This window comes from Telmatherina bonti (genome assembly GCF_933228915.1).
Source record: "Telmatherina bonti genome assembly, chromosome: 12".
In the NCBI taxonomy this organism is placed as follows: domain Eukaryota; kingdom Metazoa; phylum Chordata; class Actinopteri; order Atheriniformes; family Telmatherinidae; genus Telmatherina; species Telmatherina bonti.
Window position 1 is genome coordinate 2,301,414 of NC_136610.1, and position 22,748 is coordinate 2,324,161.

The 22,748-nt window shown below is 35.2% G+C and overlaps 1 protein-coding gene across 1 annotated transcript in view; it reads left to right on the forward strand.

The window, feature by feature from the left end:
- The window catches only part of nkx1.2lb (NK1 transcription factor related 2-like,b), a gene marked incomplete at both ends in the record, with an annotated part of 27,182 nt that extends 5,782 nt beyond the window's left edge, over positions 1 to 21,400 (forward strand). The window contains one exon of the mRNA XM_079250280.1: positions 20,664 to 21,400. Coding sequence (XP_079106406.1) covers positions 20,664 to 21,400 — 737 coding nt within the window. The remainder of the gene's footprint in view (positions 1 to 20,663) is intronic.
- Between the last annotated feature and the right edge of the window lie 1,348 nt (positions 21,401 to 22,748).

A 22,748-nucleotide genomic window follows, 5' to 3' on the forward strand; every position in this document is an offset into this window, starting at 1 on the left:
AGCCTTGTCTGCTTGGTGATTCCAAATCACAGCAGCCTTGTCTGCCTGGTGATTCCAAACCACCGCAGCCTTGTCTGCCTGGTGATTCCAAACCACCGCAGCCTTGTCTGCTTGGTGATTCAAAATCACCGCAGCCTTGTCTGCTTGGTGATTCCAAACCACCGCAGCCTTGTCTGCTTGGTGATTCCAAACCACCGCAGCCATGTCTGCTTGGTGATTCCAAACCACCGCAGCCTTGTCTGCTTGGTGATTCCAAGCCACCGCAGCCATGTCTGCTTGGTGATTCCAAACCACCGCAGCCTTGTCTGCTTGGTGATTCCAAACCACCGCAGCCTTGTCTGCCTGGTGATTCCAAACCACCGCAGCCTTGTCTGCCTGGTGATTCCAAACCACCGCAGCCTTGTCTGCCTGGTGATTCCAAACCACCGCAGCCTTGTCTGCTTGGTGATTCCAAACCACCGCAGCCTTGTCTGCCTGGTGATTCCAAACCACCGCAGCCTTGTCTGCTTGGTGATTCCAAACCACCGCAGCCTTGTCTGCCTGGTGATTCCAAACCACCGCAGCCTTGTCTGCCTGGTGATTCCAAACCACCGCAGCCTTGTCTGCCTGGTGATTCCAAACCACCGCAGCCTTGTCTGCCTGGTGATTCCAAACCACCGCAGCCTTGTCTGCTTGGTGATTCCAAACCACCGCAGCCTTGTCTGCCTGGTGATTCCAAACCACCGCAGCCTTGTCTGCTTGGTGATTCCAAACCACCGCAGCCTTGTCTGCTTGGTGATTCCAAACCACCGCAGCCTTGTCTGCCTGGTGATTCCAAACCACCGCAGCCTTGGCTGCTTGGTGATTCCAAACCACCGCAGCCTTGTCTGCCTGGTGATTCCAAACCACCGCAGCCTTGTCTGCTTGGAAAGCCCGTTTCCAGTTCTTTATTTGTCCACTTCTGAGTCTTTAACAGAAGACATCAGTCAGCTGTAAAATTCAGAAATCAAGCTTTGCCCTCTCAGATTTCCGAGGCGGACGTCTTGTTAATGGTGAAATATGAATAATCTGCTATGATTTAGATGATATTGCGTGTTTTAACTGTAAATATTTGGAGAAATGTAACTTTGCATTTACCTCTTCCTTTCCGTGATCTAAATCCTGCATCTTTTTTAGCCGCTGTCAATGTTTCATTTTCACAGAAAGGAGAGAAAAATGGATTTTGGTCTTTGTTATAAGTTTTAATATCTGATGAGTGAAGAAAGGTATTAAAAGGTCAGTCTGGAAGGGAGTTTTTTTTCAGTCTCAACCCAGGTGGGAGGCAGCTTGAGCTGCTGATGGAATCTGGGCAGCCGTATAAGACCATTGGGGTATTCTCCCCTTTCATCGGGAAGATATAAGAACATTAGAGTCTTACCTTTCTATTATTCCAAATGACTTGAATAAGTAGTACAACTTATAAAGCGAAGCTGGCAATGAGAGTGGAACTGTTTGAAAGAAATCTAAAAGCTTCGGTGAAACAGTCATTTATATGTTTATCAGGGATACGAACCATCGAGGGAGCAATTCCCATCTTCATCTACAAGTAGATCATAGTTTGCTGAAGGTATTCCAATAAGTTCTGGAGAGATTTTAAACCCTGAATCTTTAAACCCTTCTGTAGTTGTAAATGGTGTGTCTGTTGTACGATTTTCCTGTCTTCTTCAGAAGCATAAATACAGATTTATTCATTTTACACTCAACTTTTAACTGCATTAAATTGGGAATGCTACCTTTAAAATTAATCAGAAAAAAGTTTACGCCATTGCAAACCATGAGATGAAATGATTTTTTTTCTCCATTTCCGATAGCTGGCCTTGCTGGATCAGCTCTCACGGCTAAGGCCAGGGCTTCTGTTGCTAGCACAAAGACGGGGGCTGATAGACAGTGCTGGCTGCTTGATCGCTGTAATTTAAGGACTTTGACGTGTCGTATTAGTTAAAACTTGTGCTGTTGAGTTTGTGTACAATGTCTGAATCCATTTAGGAACTGGATTCTTTAATGGATTGCAGTCATTGCTCGGATAAAAATCCTCTTCATGGGGAGTACCTGGAATAGACTCTGTTCTGTCAAAAGCATGTAATGCTAAGGTTGCTGTGTCTTTGTTATTGTAATTATTATATTTAGGACACGGCTTATGTTAGCCTTGTCATTTCTGTGACAAAGCTTGTTGATCATCCATGACAATGCTGGGCGTATGTCTGTCCAGCCCCATGAGGCTGGTTCCTCTGTAGGAGGAGCAGCTGGGGCTCGTTGGTCTTTTACATAAGAGTTATTGTGGACCAGATGTTTCACCGCGAGTCTATGACTTCCTTTCTTTTGTTGTTAGAGACATATCAAGTAATGTTTTAACCTTCTCTTAGAGGGCCTGGAAATGTAAGAATCCTTCTCCATTTCCAGTATATTATTACAATTCACAAGACTTTAAATATTTTATTTATTCTGAGAGATCTGTGGTTATGTTGCCTAAATTCTCATTTTTACGAATAATTATTCTTTCAGTCTGCATCTTTTTTATTCTCCAGGCCAGTAATTTTCCCGCCTTCTTTCCTTGGCCAGGGTGCAAGTGTTTGGGTCACATGAGCTCTTTGCTGCTTTCTGAGCTGTTAATTCATCATATCTAGCTTTCAGAACAGTCATAGTTTTGGGGAATTTAGGGTCATTGCTCTGATAAACACTGCTTTTTCTTTAGTACTCGCTGTTGGACCTATTTAATGTAAGGAGCTATGTTGTCTTGGGCTTTATGTCCCTGGTAGAGTCACCCATGGCAAACAGGTCTCTGGGGAAGGGACTAGACCAAGTGCCCCCCATGGTGAGGAAAAACATTTTTCATCAGGGCCTCCCTCTGGAGCCAGGATTGGGGGTTGAGACATGAAGGCGAGTGTCTGGTGGTCAGACCTTTGCCCATGGGGCCCAGTTGAGCTCAGTCTGAAAGGGTAACATAGGCTCCCCCTCCTGTGGGTCCACCACCTGTACAGGACCTGTAGGGGTCTGGTGCAAGCTGGGTGGCAGCTGAAGGCAAGAACCCTTGTGGTCTGATCCTGCAGAAACCAGTTCTAGAGACACCAGGTTTACCCCATTAGATGAGAGGATAGCCTTCAGGTGGGGGGACGGGTCCTGACAGTTGTTTATGCTGACGCACTGAACTGCAGTTCAGAGAACCCACCCCTAATGGAGTCCTTGAAGGAAGTGTTGGAGGAACCTTCCTTTTGCTGGGGGGCTTTAATGCTCATGTGGGCAGTGAGACCTGGAGTGACGTGATTGGGAATAACAGCCCCCTCTGTCTGAACTGAGGTGGAGTTTTCTTATTGGACTTCTGTGCTCGTGGCAGATTGTCCATGCTGGAACTAGTAGAAACTGGGCCGCAGGCGGCAGAGGACATCCCAGTTCCTGTGACACTGGAGTGCAGTGGCGGCGGTTTAACCTTCTGATGCATACATTTTTAAAAATCAATGCCCCACCTCTTTTTTTACATGCAATATTTTGTTTCTACGGAAAAGAAAGTTTTAATTCTGACATTAGAAATGTAAAAATGTCCCACAGAGGTGTTTTGGGAGACAAGTTGTTTATGTGGTCTAATGATCAATGTTTATTTGCAAAGTCTTGTTACTAAGAAGATGACAACAAGCTGAAGTTTCTTGTGTTTAAACTAAATCAAGGATTATTTTACAAAGCATATTAGTTAAAGTAATCCATTGGTATATTTGTTACACATCAATAAATGTTCAGATAGGACAGCAGTTTACACAACAATGCAATCAATTAAATTCAATTCAGTTTTACTTTATTCATCCCCAAGGGGAAATTTAAGGTTCAACACAGCTCGTCCAAGATTTGACAGACAGACTTTAAACATTTATGACAGATAAACGAGTCCAAACTGAGACTCAGGCCCCGCAGCCAGTTTTACCTGCGCCGCCTGAAAATAGATAAGAACAGAGACACATTAGGATCATAGGGGTCGAGGGGAAAAACCAGGTACCACCAGACTGTGCCTCAGGAGGGCGCAGTCTGGTGTGACAAAAAAAAAAAACAGCTCTTGTACACGTATGCACAAACTAAAATGAAGACAACACACAACCCAGGAAGGCGGTGAGTCAGAGGGTGAGGTCAATTTCCACCAATACGAGCAGACATCCGCTCAACGCTGGAATTGATTCTGCAGACCAGCTCCGGTACCACTCCCAGTTTCCTATGTTTGGGCCAGACTGGCATGCTGCTTACGGTCGAGTCCGGTCAACGCAAGAGTCTGTGCACTGCTAGCCCGGCACATACCGTTACAGAATTCAGGCACCCTGCCAGTTGTTGCCAGAATCTCACGGGTCTTCAGATAGATCAGGACTCCAGCAGCGCCAATCAGCAGAATCCCAATCACCAATAATCCAAAGATGTAAACATCCTCCACGTCCTCAGAGGACAGAACCGCCAGACACATCGGTCTCCATCTGGCCCATGAGTCCTGAACGTATCCAGCCGGAAGCGTCCCCTCAGGACATGCAGGCTCCCCTCTGCCCAATCTCCAGGTTGAGAAAATTTGATCGATTGCGTTGAGAGACCAGCCGATCAAATCCATGATGTAGAATTTTCAGACAAGAGATGTACAGAGAGTCTCCGAGACAGACTGGATAAAGTAGCAGGCCAGAGTGGGGGTAGGGGAAGAAACGAAGAGCAGAGGAAAAAGCATCTGCCTTCGCTGAGAGAAGCAATCATCATCAACATCATCACAGAACTTTTCTTTAATACACAGAACAAATCCATAAATTAAATGCATTAAATTACACCATTAAACCAGTTAAATCATTAAACCAGTTACATCATTAAACCAGTATTACATGATTAAACCAGTTACATCATAAAACCAGTTAGATCATTAAACCAGTGTTACATGATTAAACCAGTTACACCATTAAACCAATTACATCATTAAACCAGTGTAACATCATTAAACCAGTTACATCATTAAACCAATGTTACTTCATTAAACCAGTTAGATCATTAAATCAATTACACCATTAAACCAGTTACATCATGAACCAGTTTTACATCATTAAACCAGGTAGGTCATTAAACCAGTTAGACCATTAAACCAGTTACATCATTAAACCAATTACATCATTAAACCAGTTACATCATTAAACCAGTGTTACATCATTAAACCAGTTACATAATTAAACCAGTTACATCATTAAACCAGTGTTACATCATTAAACCAGTTACATCATTAAACCAGTGTTACATCATTAAACCAGTTACATCATTAAACCAGTGTTACATCATTAAACCAGTCTTACATCATTAAACCAGTTAGGTCATTAAACTAGTTATATCATTGAACCAGTGTTACATCATTAAACCAGTTACATCATTAAACCAGTGTTACATCATTTAACCACTTAGATCATTAAAACAGTGTTACGTAATTAAACCAGTTACATCAATAAACCAGTTACATCATTAAACCAGTCTTACATCATTAAACAAGTGTTACATCATTAAACCAGTTACAACATTAAACCAGGTACATCATTAAACCAGTCTTACGTAATTAAACAAGTGTTACATCATTAAACCAGTGTTACATCATTAAACCAGTTACATCATTAAACCAGTGTTACATCATTAAACCAGTTACATCATTAAACCAGTGTTACACCATTAAAGCAGTTAGATCATTAAACCAGTTAGGTCTTTAAACTAGTTATATCATTGAACCAGTGTTACATCATTAAACCAGTTACATCATTAAACCAGTGTTACATCATTAAACCAGTTAGATCATTAAACCAGTTAAGTCATTAAACTAGTTATATCATTGAACCAGTGTTACATCAGTAAACCAGTTACATCATTAAACCAGTGTTACATCATTTAACCACTTAGATCATTAAACCAGTGTTACGTAATTAAACCAGTTACATCAATTAACCAGTTACATCATTAAACCAGGTACATCATTAAACCAGTCTTACATCATTAAACCAGTGTTACATCATTAAACCAGTTACATCATTAAACCAGTCTTACATCATTGAACCAGTTACATCATTAAATCAGTTAGATCATTAAACTAGTGTTACACCATTAAAGCAGTTACATCATTAAATCCGTGTTACATCATTAAACCAGTTAGATCATTAAACCAAATACATCATTAAACCAGTGTTACACTATTAAACCAGTTACATCATCAACCAGTGTTACATCATTAAACCAGTTAGGTCATTAAACCAGTTACATCATTAAACAAGTGTTACATCATTAAACCAGTGTTGCATCATTAAACCAGTATTACATCATTAAACCAGTTATATCGTTAAACCAGTGTTACATCATTGAACTAGTTACATCATTAAACCAGTGTTACATCATTAAACCAGTTAGATCATTAAACCAGTGTTACATAATTAAACAAGTGTTACATCATTAAACCAGTTACATAATTAAACCAGGTACATCATTAAACCAGTGTCACATCATTAAACCAGTTACAACATTAAACCAGTTACATCATTAAACAAGTGTTACATCATTAAACCAGTTACAACATTAAACCAGTTACATCATTAAACCAGTGTTACATCATTAAACCAGTATTACATCATTAAACCAGTGTTACATCATTAAACCAGTATTACATCATTAAACCAGTGTTACATCATTAAACCAGTTATATCGTTAAACCAGTGTTACATCATTAAACCAGTTACATCATTAAACCAGTGTTACATCATTAAACCAGTTAGATCATTAAACCAGTTACATCATTAAACCAGTGTTACATCATTAAACTAGTGTTACATCATTAAACCAGTGTTACGTAATTAAACAAGTGTTACATCATTAAACCAGTGTTGCATCATTAAACCAGTAATACATCATTACACCAGTTACATCATTAAACCAGTTAGATCATTAAACCAGTTAGATCATTTAACCAGTCTTACATCATTAAACCAGTATTACATCATTACACCAGTTACATCATTTAACCAGTGTTACATCATTAAACCAGTTATATCGTTAAACCAGTGTTACATCATTAAACTAGTTACATCATTAAACCAGTTATATCATTTAACCAGTGTTACGTCATTAACCCAGTGTTACATCATTAAGCCAGTTACATTATTAAACCAGTTACATCATTAAACCAGTGTTACATCATTTAACCAGTTAAATCATCAAACCAGTGTTACATCATTAAACCAGTTACATCATTAAACCAGTTACATCATTAAACCAGTCTTACATCATTGAACCAGTTACATCATTAAATCAGTTAGATCATTAAACTAGTGTTACACCATTAAACCAGTTACATCATTAAATCTGTGTTACATCATTAAACCAGTTAGATCATTAAACCAAATACATCATTAAACCAGTGTTACACTATTAAACCAGTTACATCATCAACCAGTGTTACATCATTAAACCAGTTAGGTCATTAAACCAGTTACATCATGAACCAGTGTTACATCATTAAACCAGGTAGGTCATTAAACCAGTTAGACCATTAAACCAGTTACATCATTAAACCAATTACATCATTAAACCAGTTACATCATTAAACCAGTGTTACATCATTAAACCAGTTACATAATTAAACCAGTTACATCATTAAACCAGTGTTACATCATTAAGCCAGTTACATTATTAAACCAGTTACATCATTAAACCAGTGTTACATCATTTAACCAGTTAAATCATCAAACCAGTGTTACATCATTAAACCAGTTACATCATTAAACCAGTTACATCATTAAACCAGTCTTACATCATTGAACCAGTTACATCATTAAATCAGTTAGATCATTAAACTAGTGTTACACCATTAAACCAGTTACATCATTAAATCTGTGTTACATCATTAAACCAGTTAGATCATTAAACCAAATACATCATTAAACCAGTGTTACACTATTAAACCAGTTACATCATCAACCAGTGTTACATCATTAAACCAGTTAGGTCATTAAACCAGTTACATCATGAACCAGTGTTACATCATTAAACCAGGTAGGTCATTAAACCAGTTAGACCATTAAACCAGTTACATCATTAAACCAATTACATCATTAAACCAGTTACATCATTAAACCAGTGTTACATCATTAAACCAGTTACATAATTAAACCAGTTACATCATTAAACCAGTGTTACATCATTAAACCAGTTACATCATTAAACCAGTCTTACATCATTAAACAAGTGTTACATCATTAAACCAGTTACAACATTAAACCAGGTACATCATTAAACCAGTGTTACGTAATTAAACAAGTGTTACATCATTAAACCAGTGTTACATCATTTAACCACTTAGATCATTAAAACAGTGTTACGTAATTAAACCAGTTACATCAATAAACCAGTTACATCATTAAACCAGTCTTACATAATTAAACAAGTGTTACATCATTAAACCAGTTACAACATTAAACCAGGTACATCATTAAACCAGTGTTACATAATTAAACAAGTGTTACATCATTAAACCAGTGTTACATCATTAAACCAGTTACATCATTAAACCAGTGTTACATCATTAAACCAGTTACATAATTAAACCAGTTACATCATTAAACCAGTGTTACATCATTAAACCAGTTATATCATTAAACCAGTGTTACACCATTAAAGCAGTTACATCATTAAATCCGTGTTACATCATTAAACCAGTTACATCATTAAACCAGTGTTTCATCATTAAACCAGTTAGATCATTAAACCAGTTAGGTCATTAAACTAGTTATATCATTGAACCAGTGTTACATCATTAAACCAGTTACATCATTAAACCAGTGTTACATCATTTAACCACTTAGATCATTAAACCAGTGTTACGTAATTAACCCAGTTACATCAATAAACCAGTTACATCATTAAACCAGTTACATCATTAAACCAGTCTTACATCATTAAACCAGTGTTACATCATTAAACCAGTTACATCATTAAACCAGTCTTACATCATTGAACCAGTTACATCATTAAATCAGTTAGATCATTAAACTAGTGTTACACCATTAAAGCAGTTACATCATTAAATCCGTGTTACATCATTAAACCAGTTAGATCATTAAACCAAATACATCATTAAACCAGTGTTACACTATTAAACCAGTTACATCATCAACCAGTGTTACATCATTAAACCAGTTAGGTCATTAAACCAGTTACATCATTAAACAAGTGTTACATCATTAAACCAGTGTTGCATCATTTAACCACTTAGATCATTAAACCAGTGTTACGTAATTAAACCAGTTACATCAATAAACCAGTTACATCATTAAACCAGTGTTACATCATTTAACCACTTAGATCATTAAAACAGTGTTACGTAATTAAACCAGTTACATCAATAAACCAGTTACATCATTAAACCAGTCTTACATCATTAAACAAGTGTTACATCATTAAACCAGTTACAACATTAAACCAGGTACATCATTAAACCAGTGTTACGTAATTAAACAAGTGTTACATCATTAAACCAGTGTTACATCATTAAACCAGTTACATCATTAAACCAGTGTTACATCATTAAACCAGTTACATAATTAAACCAGTTACATCATTAAACCAGTGTTACATCATTAAACCAGTTATATCATTAAACCAGTGTTAAAACCATTAAAGCAGTTACATCATTAAATCCGTGTTACATCATTAAACCAGTTATATCGTTAAACCAGTGTTACATCATTAAACTAGTTACATCATTAAACCAGTGTTACACCATTAAAGCAGTTAGATCATTAAACCAGTTAGGTCATTAAACTAGTTATATCATTGAACCAGTGTTACATCATTAAACCAGTTACATCATTAAACCAGTATTACATCATTAAACCAGTTACATCATTAAACCAGTTAAGTCATTAAACTAGTTATATCATTGAACCAGTGTTACATCAGTAAACCAGTTACATCATTAAACCAGTGTTACATCATTTAACCACTTAGATCATTAAACCAGTGTTACGTAATTAAACCAGTTACATCAATAAACCAGTTACATCATTAAACCAGGTACATCATTAAACCAGTCTTACATCATTAAACCAGTGTTACATCATTAAACCAGTTACATCATTAAACCAGTTACATCATTAAACCAGTCTTACATCATTGAACCAGTTACATCATTAAATCAGTTAGATCATTAAACTAGTGTTACACCATTAAAGCAGTTACATCATTAAATCCGTGTTACATCATTAAACCAGTTAGATCATTAAACCAAATACATCATTAAACCAGTGTTACACTATTAAACCAGTTACATCATCAACCAGTGTTACATCATTAAACCAGTTAGGTCATTAAACCAGTTACATCATTAAACAAGTGTTACATTATTAAACCAGTGTTGCATCATTAAACCAGTATTACATCATTAAACCAGTTATATCGTTAAACCAGTGTTACATCATTGAACTAGTTACATCATTAAACCAGTGTTACATCATTAAACCAGTTAGATCATTAAACCAGTGTTACATAATTAAACAAGTGTTACATCATTAAACCAGTTACATAATTAAACCAGGTACATCATTAAACCAGTGTCACATCATTAAACCAGTTACAACATTAAACCAGTTACATCATTAAACAAGTGTTACATCATTAAACCAGTTACAACATTAAATCAGGTACATCATTAAACCAGTGTTACATCATTAAACCAGTATTACATCATTAAACCAGTGTTACATCATTAAACCAGTATTACATCATTAAACCAGTGTTACATCATTAAACCAGTTATATCGTTAAACCAGTGTTACATCATTAAACCAGTTACATCATTAAACCAGTGTTACATCATTAAACCAGTTAGATCATTAAACCAGTTACATCATTAAACCAGTGTTACATCATTAAACTAGTGTTACATCATTAAACCAGTGTTACGTAATTAAACAAGTGTTACATCATTAAACCAGTGTTGCATCATTAAACCAGTATTACATCATTACACCAGTTACATCATTAAACCAGTTAGATCATTAAACCAGTTAGATCATTTAACCAGTCTTACATCATTAAACCAGTATTACATAATTACACCAGTTACATCATTTAACCAGTGTTACATCATTAAACCAGTTACATAATTAAACCAGGTACATCATTAAACCAGTGTCACATCATTAAACCAGTTACAACATTAAACCAGTTACATCATTAAACAAGTGTTACATCATTAAACCAGTTACAACATTAAATCAGGTACATCATTAAACCAGTGTTACATCATTAAACCAGTATTACGTCATTAAACCAGTGTTACATCATTAAACCAGTATTACATCATTAAACCAGTGTTACATCATTAAACCAGTTATATCGTTAAACCAGTGTTACATCATTAAACCAGTTACATCATTAAACCAGTGTTACATCATTAAACCAGTTAGATCATTAAACCAGTTACATCATTAAACCAGTGTTACATCATTAAACTAGTGTTACATCATTAAACCAGTGTTACGTAATTAAACAAGTGTTACATCATTAAACCAGTGTTGCATCATTAAACCAGTATTACATCATTACAACAGTTACATCATTAAACCAGTTAGATCATTAAACCAGTTAGATCATTTAACCAGTCTTACATCATTAAACCAGTATTACATCATTACACCAGTTACATCATTTAACCAGTGTTACATCATTAAACCAGTTATATCGTTAAACCAGTGTTACATCATTAAACTAGTTACATCATTAAACCAGTTAGATCATTAAACCAGTTAGATCATTAAGCCAGTTATATCATTTAACCAGTGTTACGTCATTAACCCAGTGTTACATCATTAAGCCAGTTACATTATTAAACCAGTTACATCATTAAACCAGTGTTACATCATTTAACCAGTTAAATCATCAAACCAGTGTTACATCATTAAACCAGTTACATCATTAAACCAGTTACATCATTAAACCAGTCTTACATCATTGAACCAGTTACATCATTAAATCAGTTAGATCATTAAACTAGTGTTACATCATTAAACCAGTTACATCATTAAATCCGTGTTACATCATTAAACCAGTTACATCATTAAACCAGCGTTACATCATTTAACCAGTTAAATCATCAAACCAGTGTTACATCATTAAACCAGTTACATCATTAAACCAGTTACATCATTAAATCCGTGTTACATCATTAAACCAGTTAGATCATTAAACCAAATACATCATTAAACCAGTGTTACACTATTAAACCAGTTACATCATCAACCAGTGTTACATCATTAAACCAGTTAGGTCATTAAACCAGTTACATCATGAACCAGTGTTACATCATTAAACCAGGTAGGTCATTAAACCAGTTAGACCATTAAACCAGTTACATCATTAAACCAATTACATCATTAAACCAGTTACATCATTAAACCAGTGTTACATCATTAAACCAGTTACATAATTAAACCAGTTACATCATTAAACCAGTGTTACATCATTAAACCAGTTACATCATTAAAACAGTGTTACGTAATTAAATCAGTTACATCAATAAACCAGTTACATGATTAAACCAGTCTTACATCATTAAACAAGTGTTACATCATTAAACCAGTTACAACATTAAACCAGGTACATCATTAAACCAGTGTTACGTAATTAAACAAGTGTTACATCATTAAACCAGTGTTACATCATTTAACCACTTAGATCATTAAAACAGTGTTACGTAATTAAACCAGTTACATCAATAAACCAGTTACATCGTTAAACCAGTCTTACATCATTAAACAAGTGTTACATCATTAAACCAGTTACAACATTAAACCAGGTACATCATTAAACCAGTGTTACATAATTAAACAAGTGTTACATCATTAAACCAGTGTTACATCATTAAACCAGTTACATCATTAAACCAGTGTTACATCATTAAACCAGTTACATAATTAAACCAGTTACATCATTAAACCAGTGTTACATCATTAAACCAGTTATGTCATTAAACCAGTGTTACACCATTAAAGCAGTTACATCATTAAATCCGTGTTACATCATTAAACCAGTTACATCATTAAACCAGTGTTTCATCATTAAACCAGTTAGATCATTAAACCAGTTAGGTCATTAAACTAGTTATATCATTGAACCAGTGTTACATCATTAAACCAGTTACATCATTAAACCAGTGTTACATCATTTAACCACTTAGATCATTAAACCAGTGTTACGTAATTAAACCAGTTACATCAATAAACCAGTTACATCATTAAACCAGTTACATCATTAAACCAGTCTTACATCATTAAACCAGTGTTACATCATTAAACCAGTTACATCATTAAACCAGTCTTACATCATTGAACCAGTTACATCATTAAATCAGTTAGATCATTAAACTAGTGTTACACCATTAAAGCAGTTACATCATTAAATCCGTGTTACATCATTAAACCAGTTAGATCATTAAACCAAATACATCATTAAACCAGTGTTACACTATTAAACCAGTTACATCATCAACCAGTGTTACATCATTAAACCAGTTAGGTCATTAAACCAGTTACATCATTAAACAAGTGTTACATCATTAAACCAGTGTTGCATCATTTAACCACTTAGATCATTAAACCAGTGTTACGTAATTAAACCAGTTACATCAATAAACCAGTTACATCATTAAACCAGTGTTACATCATTTAACCACTTAGATCATTAAAACAGTGTTACGTAATTAAACCAGTTACATCAATAAACCAGTTACATCATTAAACCAGTCTTACATCATTAAACAAGTGTTACATCATTAAACCAGTTACAACATTAAACCAGGTACATCATTAAACCAGTGTTACGTAATTAAACAAGTGTTACATCATTAAACCAGTGTTACATCATTAAACCAGTTACATCATTAAACCAGTGTTACATCATTAAACCAGTTACATAATTAAACCAGTTACATCATTAAACCAGTGTTACATCATTAAACCAGTTATATCATTAAACCAGTTACACCATTAAAGCAGTTACATCATTAAATCCGTGTTACATCATTAAACCAGTTAGATCATTAAACCAAATACATCATTAAACCAGTGTTACACTATTAAACCAGTTACATCATGAACCAGTGTTACATCATTAAACCAGTTAGGTCATTAAACCAGTTACATCATGAACCAGTGTTACATCATTAAACCAGGTAGGTCATTAAACCAGTTAGACCATTAAACCAGTTACATCATTAAACCAGTTAGGTCATTAAACCAGTTACATCATTAAACAAGTGTTACATCATTAAACCAGTGTTGCATCATTAAACCAGTATTACATCATTAAACCAGTTATATCGTTAAACCAGTGTTACATCATTAAACTAGTTACATCATTAAACCAGTGTTACATCATTAAACCAGTTAGATCATTAAACCAGTGTTACATAATTAAACAAGTGTTACATCATTAAACCAGTTACATAATTAAACCAGGTACATCATTAAACCAGTGTTACATCATTAAACCAGTTACAACATTAAACCAGTTACATCATTAAACAAGTGTTACATCATTAAACCAGTTACAACATTAAATCAGGTACATCATTAAACCAGTGTTACATCATTAAACCAGTATTACATCATTAAACCAGTGTTACATCATTAAACCAGTATTACATCATTAAACCAGTGTTACATCATTAAACCAGTTATATCGTTAAACCAGTGTATATCATTTAACCAGTGTTACGTCATTAACCCAGTGTTACATCATTAAGCCAGTTACATTATTAAACCAGTTACATCATTAAACCAGTGTTACATCATTTAACCAGTTAAATCATCAAACCAGTGTTACATCATTAAGCCAGTTACATCATTAAACCAGTCTTACATCATTGAACCAGTTACATCATTAAATCAATTAGATCATTAAACTAGTGTTACACCATTAAACCAGTTACATCATTAAATCCGTGTTACATCATTAAACCAGTTAGATCATTAAACCAAATACATCATTAAACCAGTGTTACACTATTAAACCAGTTACATCATCAACCAGTGTTACATCATTAAACCAGTTACATCATTAAACCAGTTACATCATTAAACAAGTCTTACATCATTAAACCAGTGTTACGTAATTAAACAAGTGTTACATCATTAAACCAGTGTTGCATCATTAAACCAGTATTACATCATTACACCAGTTACATCATTTAACCAGTGTTACATCATTAAACCAGTTAGATCATTAAACCAGTTAGATCATTTAACCAGTGTTACATCATTAAACCAGTTAGATCATTAAACCAGTTGGATCATTTAACCAGTGTTACATCATTAAACCAGTATTACATCATTACACCAGTTACATCATTTAACCAGTGTTACATCATTAAACCAGTTATATCGTTAAACCAGTGTTACATCATTAAACTAGTTACATCATTAAACCAGTGTTACATCATCAACCAGTGTTACATCATTAAACCAGTTAGGTCATTAAACCAGTTACATCATTAAACAAGTGTTACATCATTAAACCAGTTACAACATTAAACCAGGTACATCATTAAACCAGTGTTACGTAATTAAACAAGTGTTACATCATTAAACCAGTGTTACATCATTAAACCAGTTACATCATTTAACCAGTGTTACATCATTAAACCAGTTATATCGTTAAACCAGTGTTACATCATTAAACTAGTTACATCATTAAACCAGTTAGATCATTAAACCAGTGTTACATCATTTAACCAGTTAAATCATCAAACCAGTATTACATCATTAAACCAGTTACATCATTAAACCAGTCTTACATCATTGAACCAGTTACATCATTAAATCAGTTAGATCATTAAACTAGTGTTACACCATTAAACCAGTTACATCATTAAATCCGTGTTACATCATTAAACCAGTTAGATCATTAAACCAAATACATCATTAAACCAGTGTTACACTATTAAACCAGTTACATCATCAACCAGTGTTACATCATTAAACCAGTTAGGTCATTAAACCAGTTACATCATTAAACAAGTGTTACATCATTAAACCAGTGTTACGTAATTAAACAAGTGTTACATCATTAAACCAGTGTTGCATCATTAAACCAGTATTACATCATTACACCAGTTACATCATTTAACCAGTGTTACATCATTAAACCAGTTATATCGTTAAACCAGTGTTACATCATTAAACTAGTTACATCATTAAACCAGTTAGATCATTAAACCAGTGTTACATCATTTAACCAGTTAAATCATCAAACCAGTGTTACATCATTAAACCAGTTACATCATTAAACCAGTCTTACATCATTGAACCAGTTACATCATTAAATCAATTAGATCATTAAACTAGTGTTACACCATTAAACCAGTTACATCATTAAATCCGTGTTACATCATTAAACCAGTTAGATCATTAAACCAAATACATCATTAAACCAGTGTTACACTATTAAACCAGTTACATCATTAAACAAGTCTTACATCATTAAACCAGTGTTACGTAATTAAACAAGTGTTACATCATTAAACCAGTGTTACATCTTTAAACTAGTTACATCATTAAACCAGTTAGATCATTAAACCAGTGTTACATCATTTAACCAGTTAAATCATCAAACCAGTGTTACATCATTAAACCAGTTACATCATTAAACCAGTCTTACATCATTGAACCAGTTACATCATTAAATCAATTAGATCATTAAACTAGTGTTACACCATTAAACCAGTTACATCATTAAATCCGTGTTACATCATTAAACCAGTTAGATCATTAAACCAAATACATCATTAAACCAGTGTTACACTATTAAACCAGTTACATCATTAAACAAGTCTTACATCATTAAACCAGTGTTACGTAATTAAACAAGTGTTACATCATTAAACCAGTGTTGCATCATTAAACCAGTATTACATCATTACACCAGTTACATCATTTAACCAGTGTTACATCATTAAACCAGTTAGATCATTAAACCAGTTAGATCATTTAACCAGTGTTACATCATTAAACCAGTATTACATCATTACACCAGTTACATCATTTAACCAGTGTTACATCATTAAACCAGTTATATCGTTAAACCAGTGTTACATCATTAAACTAGTTACATCATTAAACCAGTGTTACATCATCAACCAGTGTTACATCATTAAACCAGTTAGGTCATTAAACCAGTTACATCATTAAACAAGTGTTACATCATTAAACCAGTTACAACATTAAATCAGGTACATCATTAAATCAGTGTTACGTAATTAAACAAGTGTTACATCATTAAACCAGTTTTACATCATTAAACCAGTTACATCATTTAACCAGTGTTACATCATTAAACCAGTTATATCGTTAAACCAGTGTTACATCATTAAACTAGTTACATCATTAAACCAGTGTTGCATCATTAAACCAGTTACATCAATAAACCAGTTACATCATTAAACCAGTTACATCATTAAACCAATTATATCATTTAACCACTGTTACGTCATTAACCCAGTGTTACATCATTAAACCAGTTACATTATTAAACCAGTGTTACATCATTAAACCAGTTACATCATTAAACCAGTGTTACATCATTAAACAAGTTAGATCATTAAACCAGTTACATCATTAAACCAGTGTTACATCATTAAACTAGTGTTACATCATTAAACCAGTGTTACGTAATTAAACAAGTGTTACATCATTAAACCAGTGTTGCATCATTAAACCAGTATTACATCATTACACCAGTTACATCATTTAACCAGTGTTACATCATTAAACCAGTTATATCGTTAAACCAGTGTTACATCATTAAACTAGTTACATCATTAAACCAGTGTTACATCATTAAACCAGTTAGATCATTTAACCAGTCTTACATCATTAAACCAGTATTACATCATTACACCAGTTACATCATTTAACCAGTGTTACATCATTAAACCAGTTATATCGTTAAACCAGTGTTACATCATTAAACTAGTTACATCATTAAACCAGTTAGATCATTAAACCAGTGTTACATCATTTAACCAGTTAAATCATCAAACCAGTGTTACATCATTAAACCAGTTACATCATTAAACCAGTTACATCATTAAACCAGTCTTACATCATTAAACCAGTTATATCGTTAAACCAGTGTTACATCATTAAACTAGTTACATCATTAAACCAGTTAGATCATTAAACCAGTGTTACATCATTTAACCAGTTAAATCATCAAACCAGTGTTACATCATTAAACCAGTTACATCATTAAACCAGTTACACCATTAAACCAGTTACATCATTAAATCCATGTTACATCATTAAACCAGTTAGATCATTAAACCAAATACATCATTAAACCAGTATTACATCATTAAACCAGTGTTACATCATTAAACCAGTTATATCGTTAAACCAGTGTTGCATCATTAAACCAGTATTACATCATTACACCAGTTACATCATTTAACCAGTGTTACATCATTAAACCAGTTATATCGTTAAACCAGTGTTACATCATTAAACCAGTGTTACATCATTAAACCAGTTAGATCATTAAACCAGTTATATCGTTAAACCAGTGTTACATCATTAAACTAGTTACATCATTAAACCAGTGTTACATCATCAACCAGTGTTACCTCATTAAACCAGTTAGGTCATTAAACCAGTTACATCATTAAACAAGTGTTACATCATTAAACCAGTTACAACATTAAATCAGGTACATCATTAAACCAGTTATATTGTTAAACCAGTGTTACATCATTAAACTAGTTACATCATTAAACCAGTGTTACATCATTAAACCAGTTAGGTCATTAAACCAGTTATATCATTTAACCACTGTTACGTCATTAACCCAGTGTTACATCATTAAGCCAGTTACATTATTAAACCAGTTACATCATTAAACCAGTGTTACATCATTAAACCAGTTACATCATTAAACCAGTTACATCATTAAACCACTTTTACATCATTAAACCAGTTATATCATTTAACCGGTGTTACGTTATTAAACCAGTGTTACATCATTAAACCAGTTACATTATTAAACCAGTTACATCATTAAACCAGTGTTACATCATTAAACCAGTGTTACATCATTAAACCAGTTACATCATTGAACCAGTGTTACATCATTAAACCAGTGTTACATCATTAAACCAGTTACATCATTAAACCAGTGTTACATCATTTAACCACTTAGATCATTAAACCAGTGTTATGTAATTAAACCAGTGTTACATCATTAAACCAGTTAGATAATTAAACCAGTTAGATCATTTAACCAGTTACATCATTGAACCAGCGTAACATAATTAAACCAGTTACATCATTAAACCAGTGTTACATCATTTAACCAATTAGATCATTAAACCAGTGTTACATAATTAAACCAGTGTTACATCATTAAACCAGTTACATAATTAAACCAGGTACATCATTAAACCAGTGTTACATCATTAAACCAGTTACAACATTAAACCAGTTACATCATTAAACAAGTGTTACATCATTAAACCAGTTACAACATTAAATCAGGTACATCATTAAACCAGTGTTACATCATTAAACCAGTATTACATCATTAAACCAGTGTTACATCTTTAAACCAGTATTACATCATTAAACCAGTATTACATCATTAAACCAGTGTTACATCATTAAACCAGTTATATCGTTAAACCAGTGTTACATCATTAAACCAGTTACATCATTAAACCCGTGTTACATCATTAAACCAGTGTTACATCATTAAACCAGTTACATCATTAAACCAGTGTTACGTGATTAAACCAGTTACACCATTGAACCAGTTACATCATTAAACCAGTTACATCATTAAACCAGTTACATCATTAAACCTCTGTTACATCATTAAATCACTGTTACATCATTAAACCAGTTACATCATTTAACCAGTTACATCATTAAACCAGTGTTACATCATTAAACCAGTTAGATCATTTAACCAGTGTTACATCATTAAACCAGTGTTACATCATTAAACCAGTAAGATCATTAAACCAGTTAGATCATTTAACCAGTTACATCAATAAACCAGTTACATCATTAAACCAGTTAGATCATTTAACCAGTGTTACGTAATTAAACCAGTGTTACATCATTAAACCAGTTAGATCATTAAACCAGTTAGATCATTAAACCAGTTACATCATTAAACCAGTTACATCATTAAACCAGTTACATCATTAAACCAGTGTTACATCACATTTTTATAGTTCTGAACCAAACAAAAACATGTTTTTTTTTTATGGTTAAAAAACGCCTCAGTAGGACTAATTATGGCTGATACTAATTTAAAGGAATTGTGTACACGAATTCCGAACTCTGAGAACTTACGCTCATCTTCCTCATTATGTCCTCCTATTTCTGAACCACGGCTTTGATTCTGTCACCTGATAAAACATCACATTGATAGATGAAAAGGGAAACTAGTCTTTTTTACTTAGTTACTCTTACTATCATCAGTATTAATGAAGTAAATGTGTGGTTCCTACATTCATCGTGTGGTTGAACAGAAGCAGCTGCTCACCTGGACAGCACATTGTTCCAGGTTTGATCTAATGGCTAATGTCCACCCAGTCTAAGGTTGGTCTTCTCTGTGTTTTTCAGAGGATGGGTTTGTCTACAGAAGTCCAGAGGAGGATGACTACCACAGATCTGCCACTCCGGACTCAGAGGCCCCAGATGGGCCCTACAGCAGTGAAGAAAGCAGCTCAGCTCTTCCTGTTAATGGGGACAGAGAACTGGGTCAGCACAGCCATCCAGACTCCAGCAGAGACACGAAAAGCCCCAGCGGAGGGCCCCCAGGTCAGATTAACGGCAGCCAGACTAATGGAAGCCAAGGGGCCAAGCCCAAGAGGAAACGCTCAGGCTCGGACTCCAAGTCAGGGAAGCCCCGTAGAGCCCGGACTGCCTTCACCTACGAACAGCTGGTGGCTCTGGAGAACAAGTTTAAGTCCACGCGATACCTGTCGGTGTGCGAGCGCCTGAACCTGGCCCTGTCCCTGTCCCTCACCGAGACCCAAGTCAAGATCTGGTTCCAGAATCGCCGGACCAAATGGAAGAAGCAGAACCCTGGTGCTGACACCTCAGCCCCAACCGGAGCAGGAGGTGCTGGAGGAGTTGGGGGAGGAGCTGGAGGGGGCCTGGGGAGCCTCAGTCCCCTCAGCCCGTCGCCACCAGTCAGCGGGCACTTGGCCATGCACGCCAGCTACACGGGCCACCATCACCCCCCTGCAGGGAGCCTGGTCCAGCTGCCCTTCCTCACGGCCAGTCACGTCCTGTCGCCATTCATGCTGGGGACGCAGAGTTACGCTGCACCTGCCTTCTACAGCACACACCTGTAGATCCAGGAGGATACGCTGGGATGGACTGCAGCCTGCAGACGTTCACCTGCTCTCCTTTTTACTCACATCTAAAGGCTTTCATTTCCAAGGATTACTTTGAACCTGAACATGTCGTAGCTCCTAACCCTGAATGCTGTTTTAACGCACTAATAGATCAATAGTTGATTTTTTTTCCCCTGTTTTTTTTTTTTTTTTAATCTGTAAAGATGCTGAATGTTTCTTTCTGACCCCAGGAATGGCTTGATCTGTGGTCAGTTCTGTGTAAATCCAGCTGTGGTTGTTTTCATTTCTGTTATTTATTGAGTTTGTTGACAGTGTCCATAAACTCTGGATGTACTGATTCTTTAGCCTAACATGTCCTTTGATAATGAGAATAAAAAAAAATTAAAAAGTAGCCTTGTGAACTTCTTTTGGCGCATGTGGTCCTGTCGGAGGGTGAGGGTTTGGCCATCCACTGTGGCAGAAGGAGTCCCTCCCACCAGAGTCATCGAATCGGATCTAGCTGTTTTGGCTGTGAGACTGCTGGTGAAGCCCAGGACATTGAGAGCAGCAGCTTTAGGATTTCACTCCCAGACCTGAAGCTGACTATCTTAAATCAAGGGTTGGGCAACTCCAGTCTTCATTGGCTGCAGTCATGCCAATGTTACAGATATGTCCTCCTGTTAGGAGTTTCCCTGCTGCAACACACCTGTCACACATCAGACCTAATTGGCAGACTCTCTTGGGTAGTTACCCAACCATTTAAATGAAGTCTGCAGCTTTATGCATTTAAAACATCTAATCTGTTACTTTTACACCAGTTCTATTCTATTCTATTCTATTCTATTCTATTCTATTCTATTCTATTCTATTCTATTTTAACATCATTTAGCAGTGCTTTTGTTGCCCAGGTGCCCCATGTGTTTATTTTTTAAGTTTCTGTTTCACCGTATCAGCAAAGTTTTAAATATGCTAATGCACTTGAAAGCATTACCCAGTTCAGTTTAATCCAATGGAGGGGGGGGTTCCTATTCCTCAACCAATCAGAGGCGACGCATCTCAGGTTCGTCCTGTAAGCTCAGGAGTAAGGCTCAGTGTGATATTTTCCTGGCTCTTTTCATGCTTCGCCCACGAGAGTGAGAGGCAGCTACATGCTAAGAGGACTCAAAAGTAGGGAAAAATAATGTCAAATTTTCCTGGGGTTTAACATAAAGACTGCCGAAACTTGAAAAGGGATTAGCCAACTACAGGTTTGGTAAAATCAACTCAGACGGCAACTTTTTTCATTTCCTTTTCCTCTGGCCATGTAGGTGCACACAGTTGGGTAAGTTGACAATCAGGTTGAAAACCTTTACGATGAAAAAGAAAA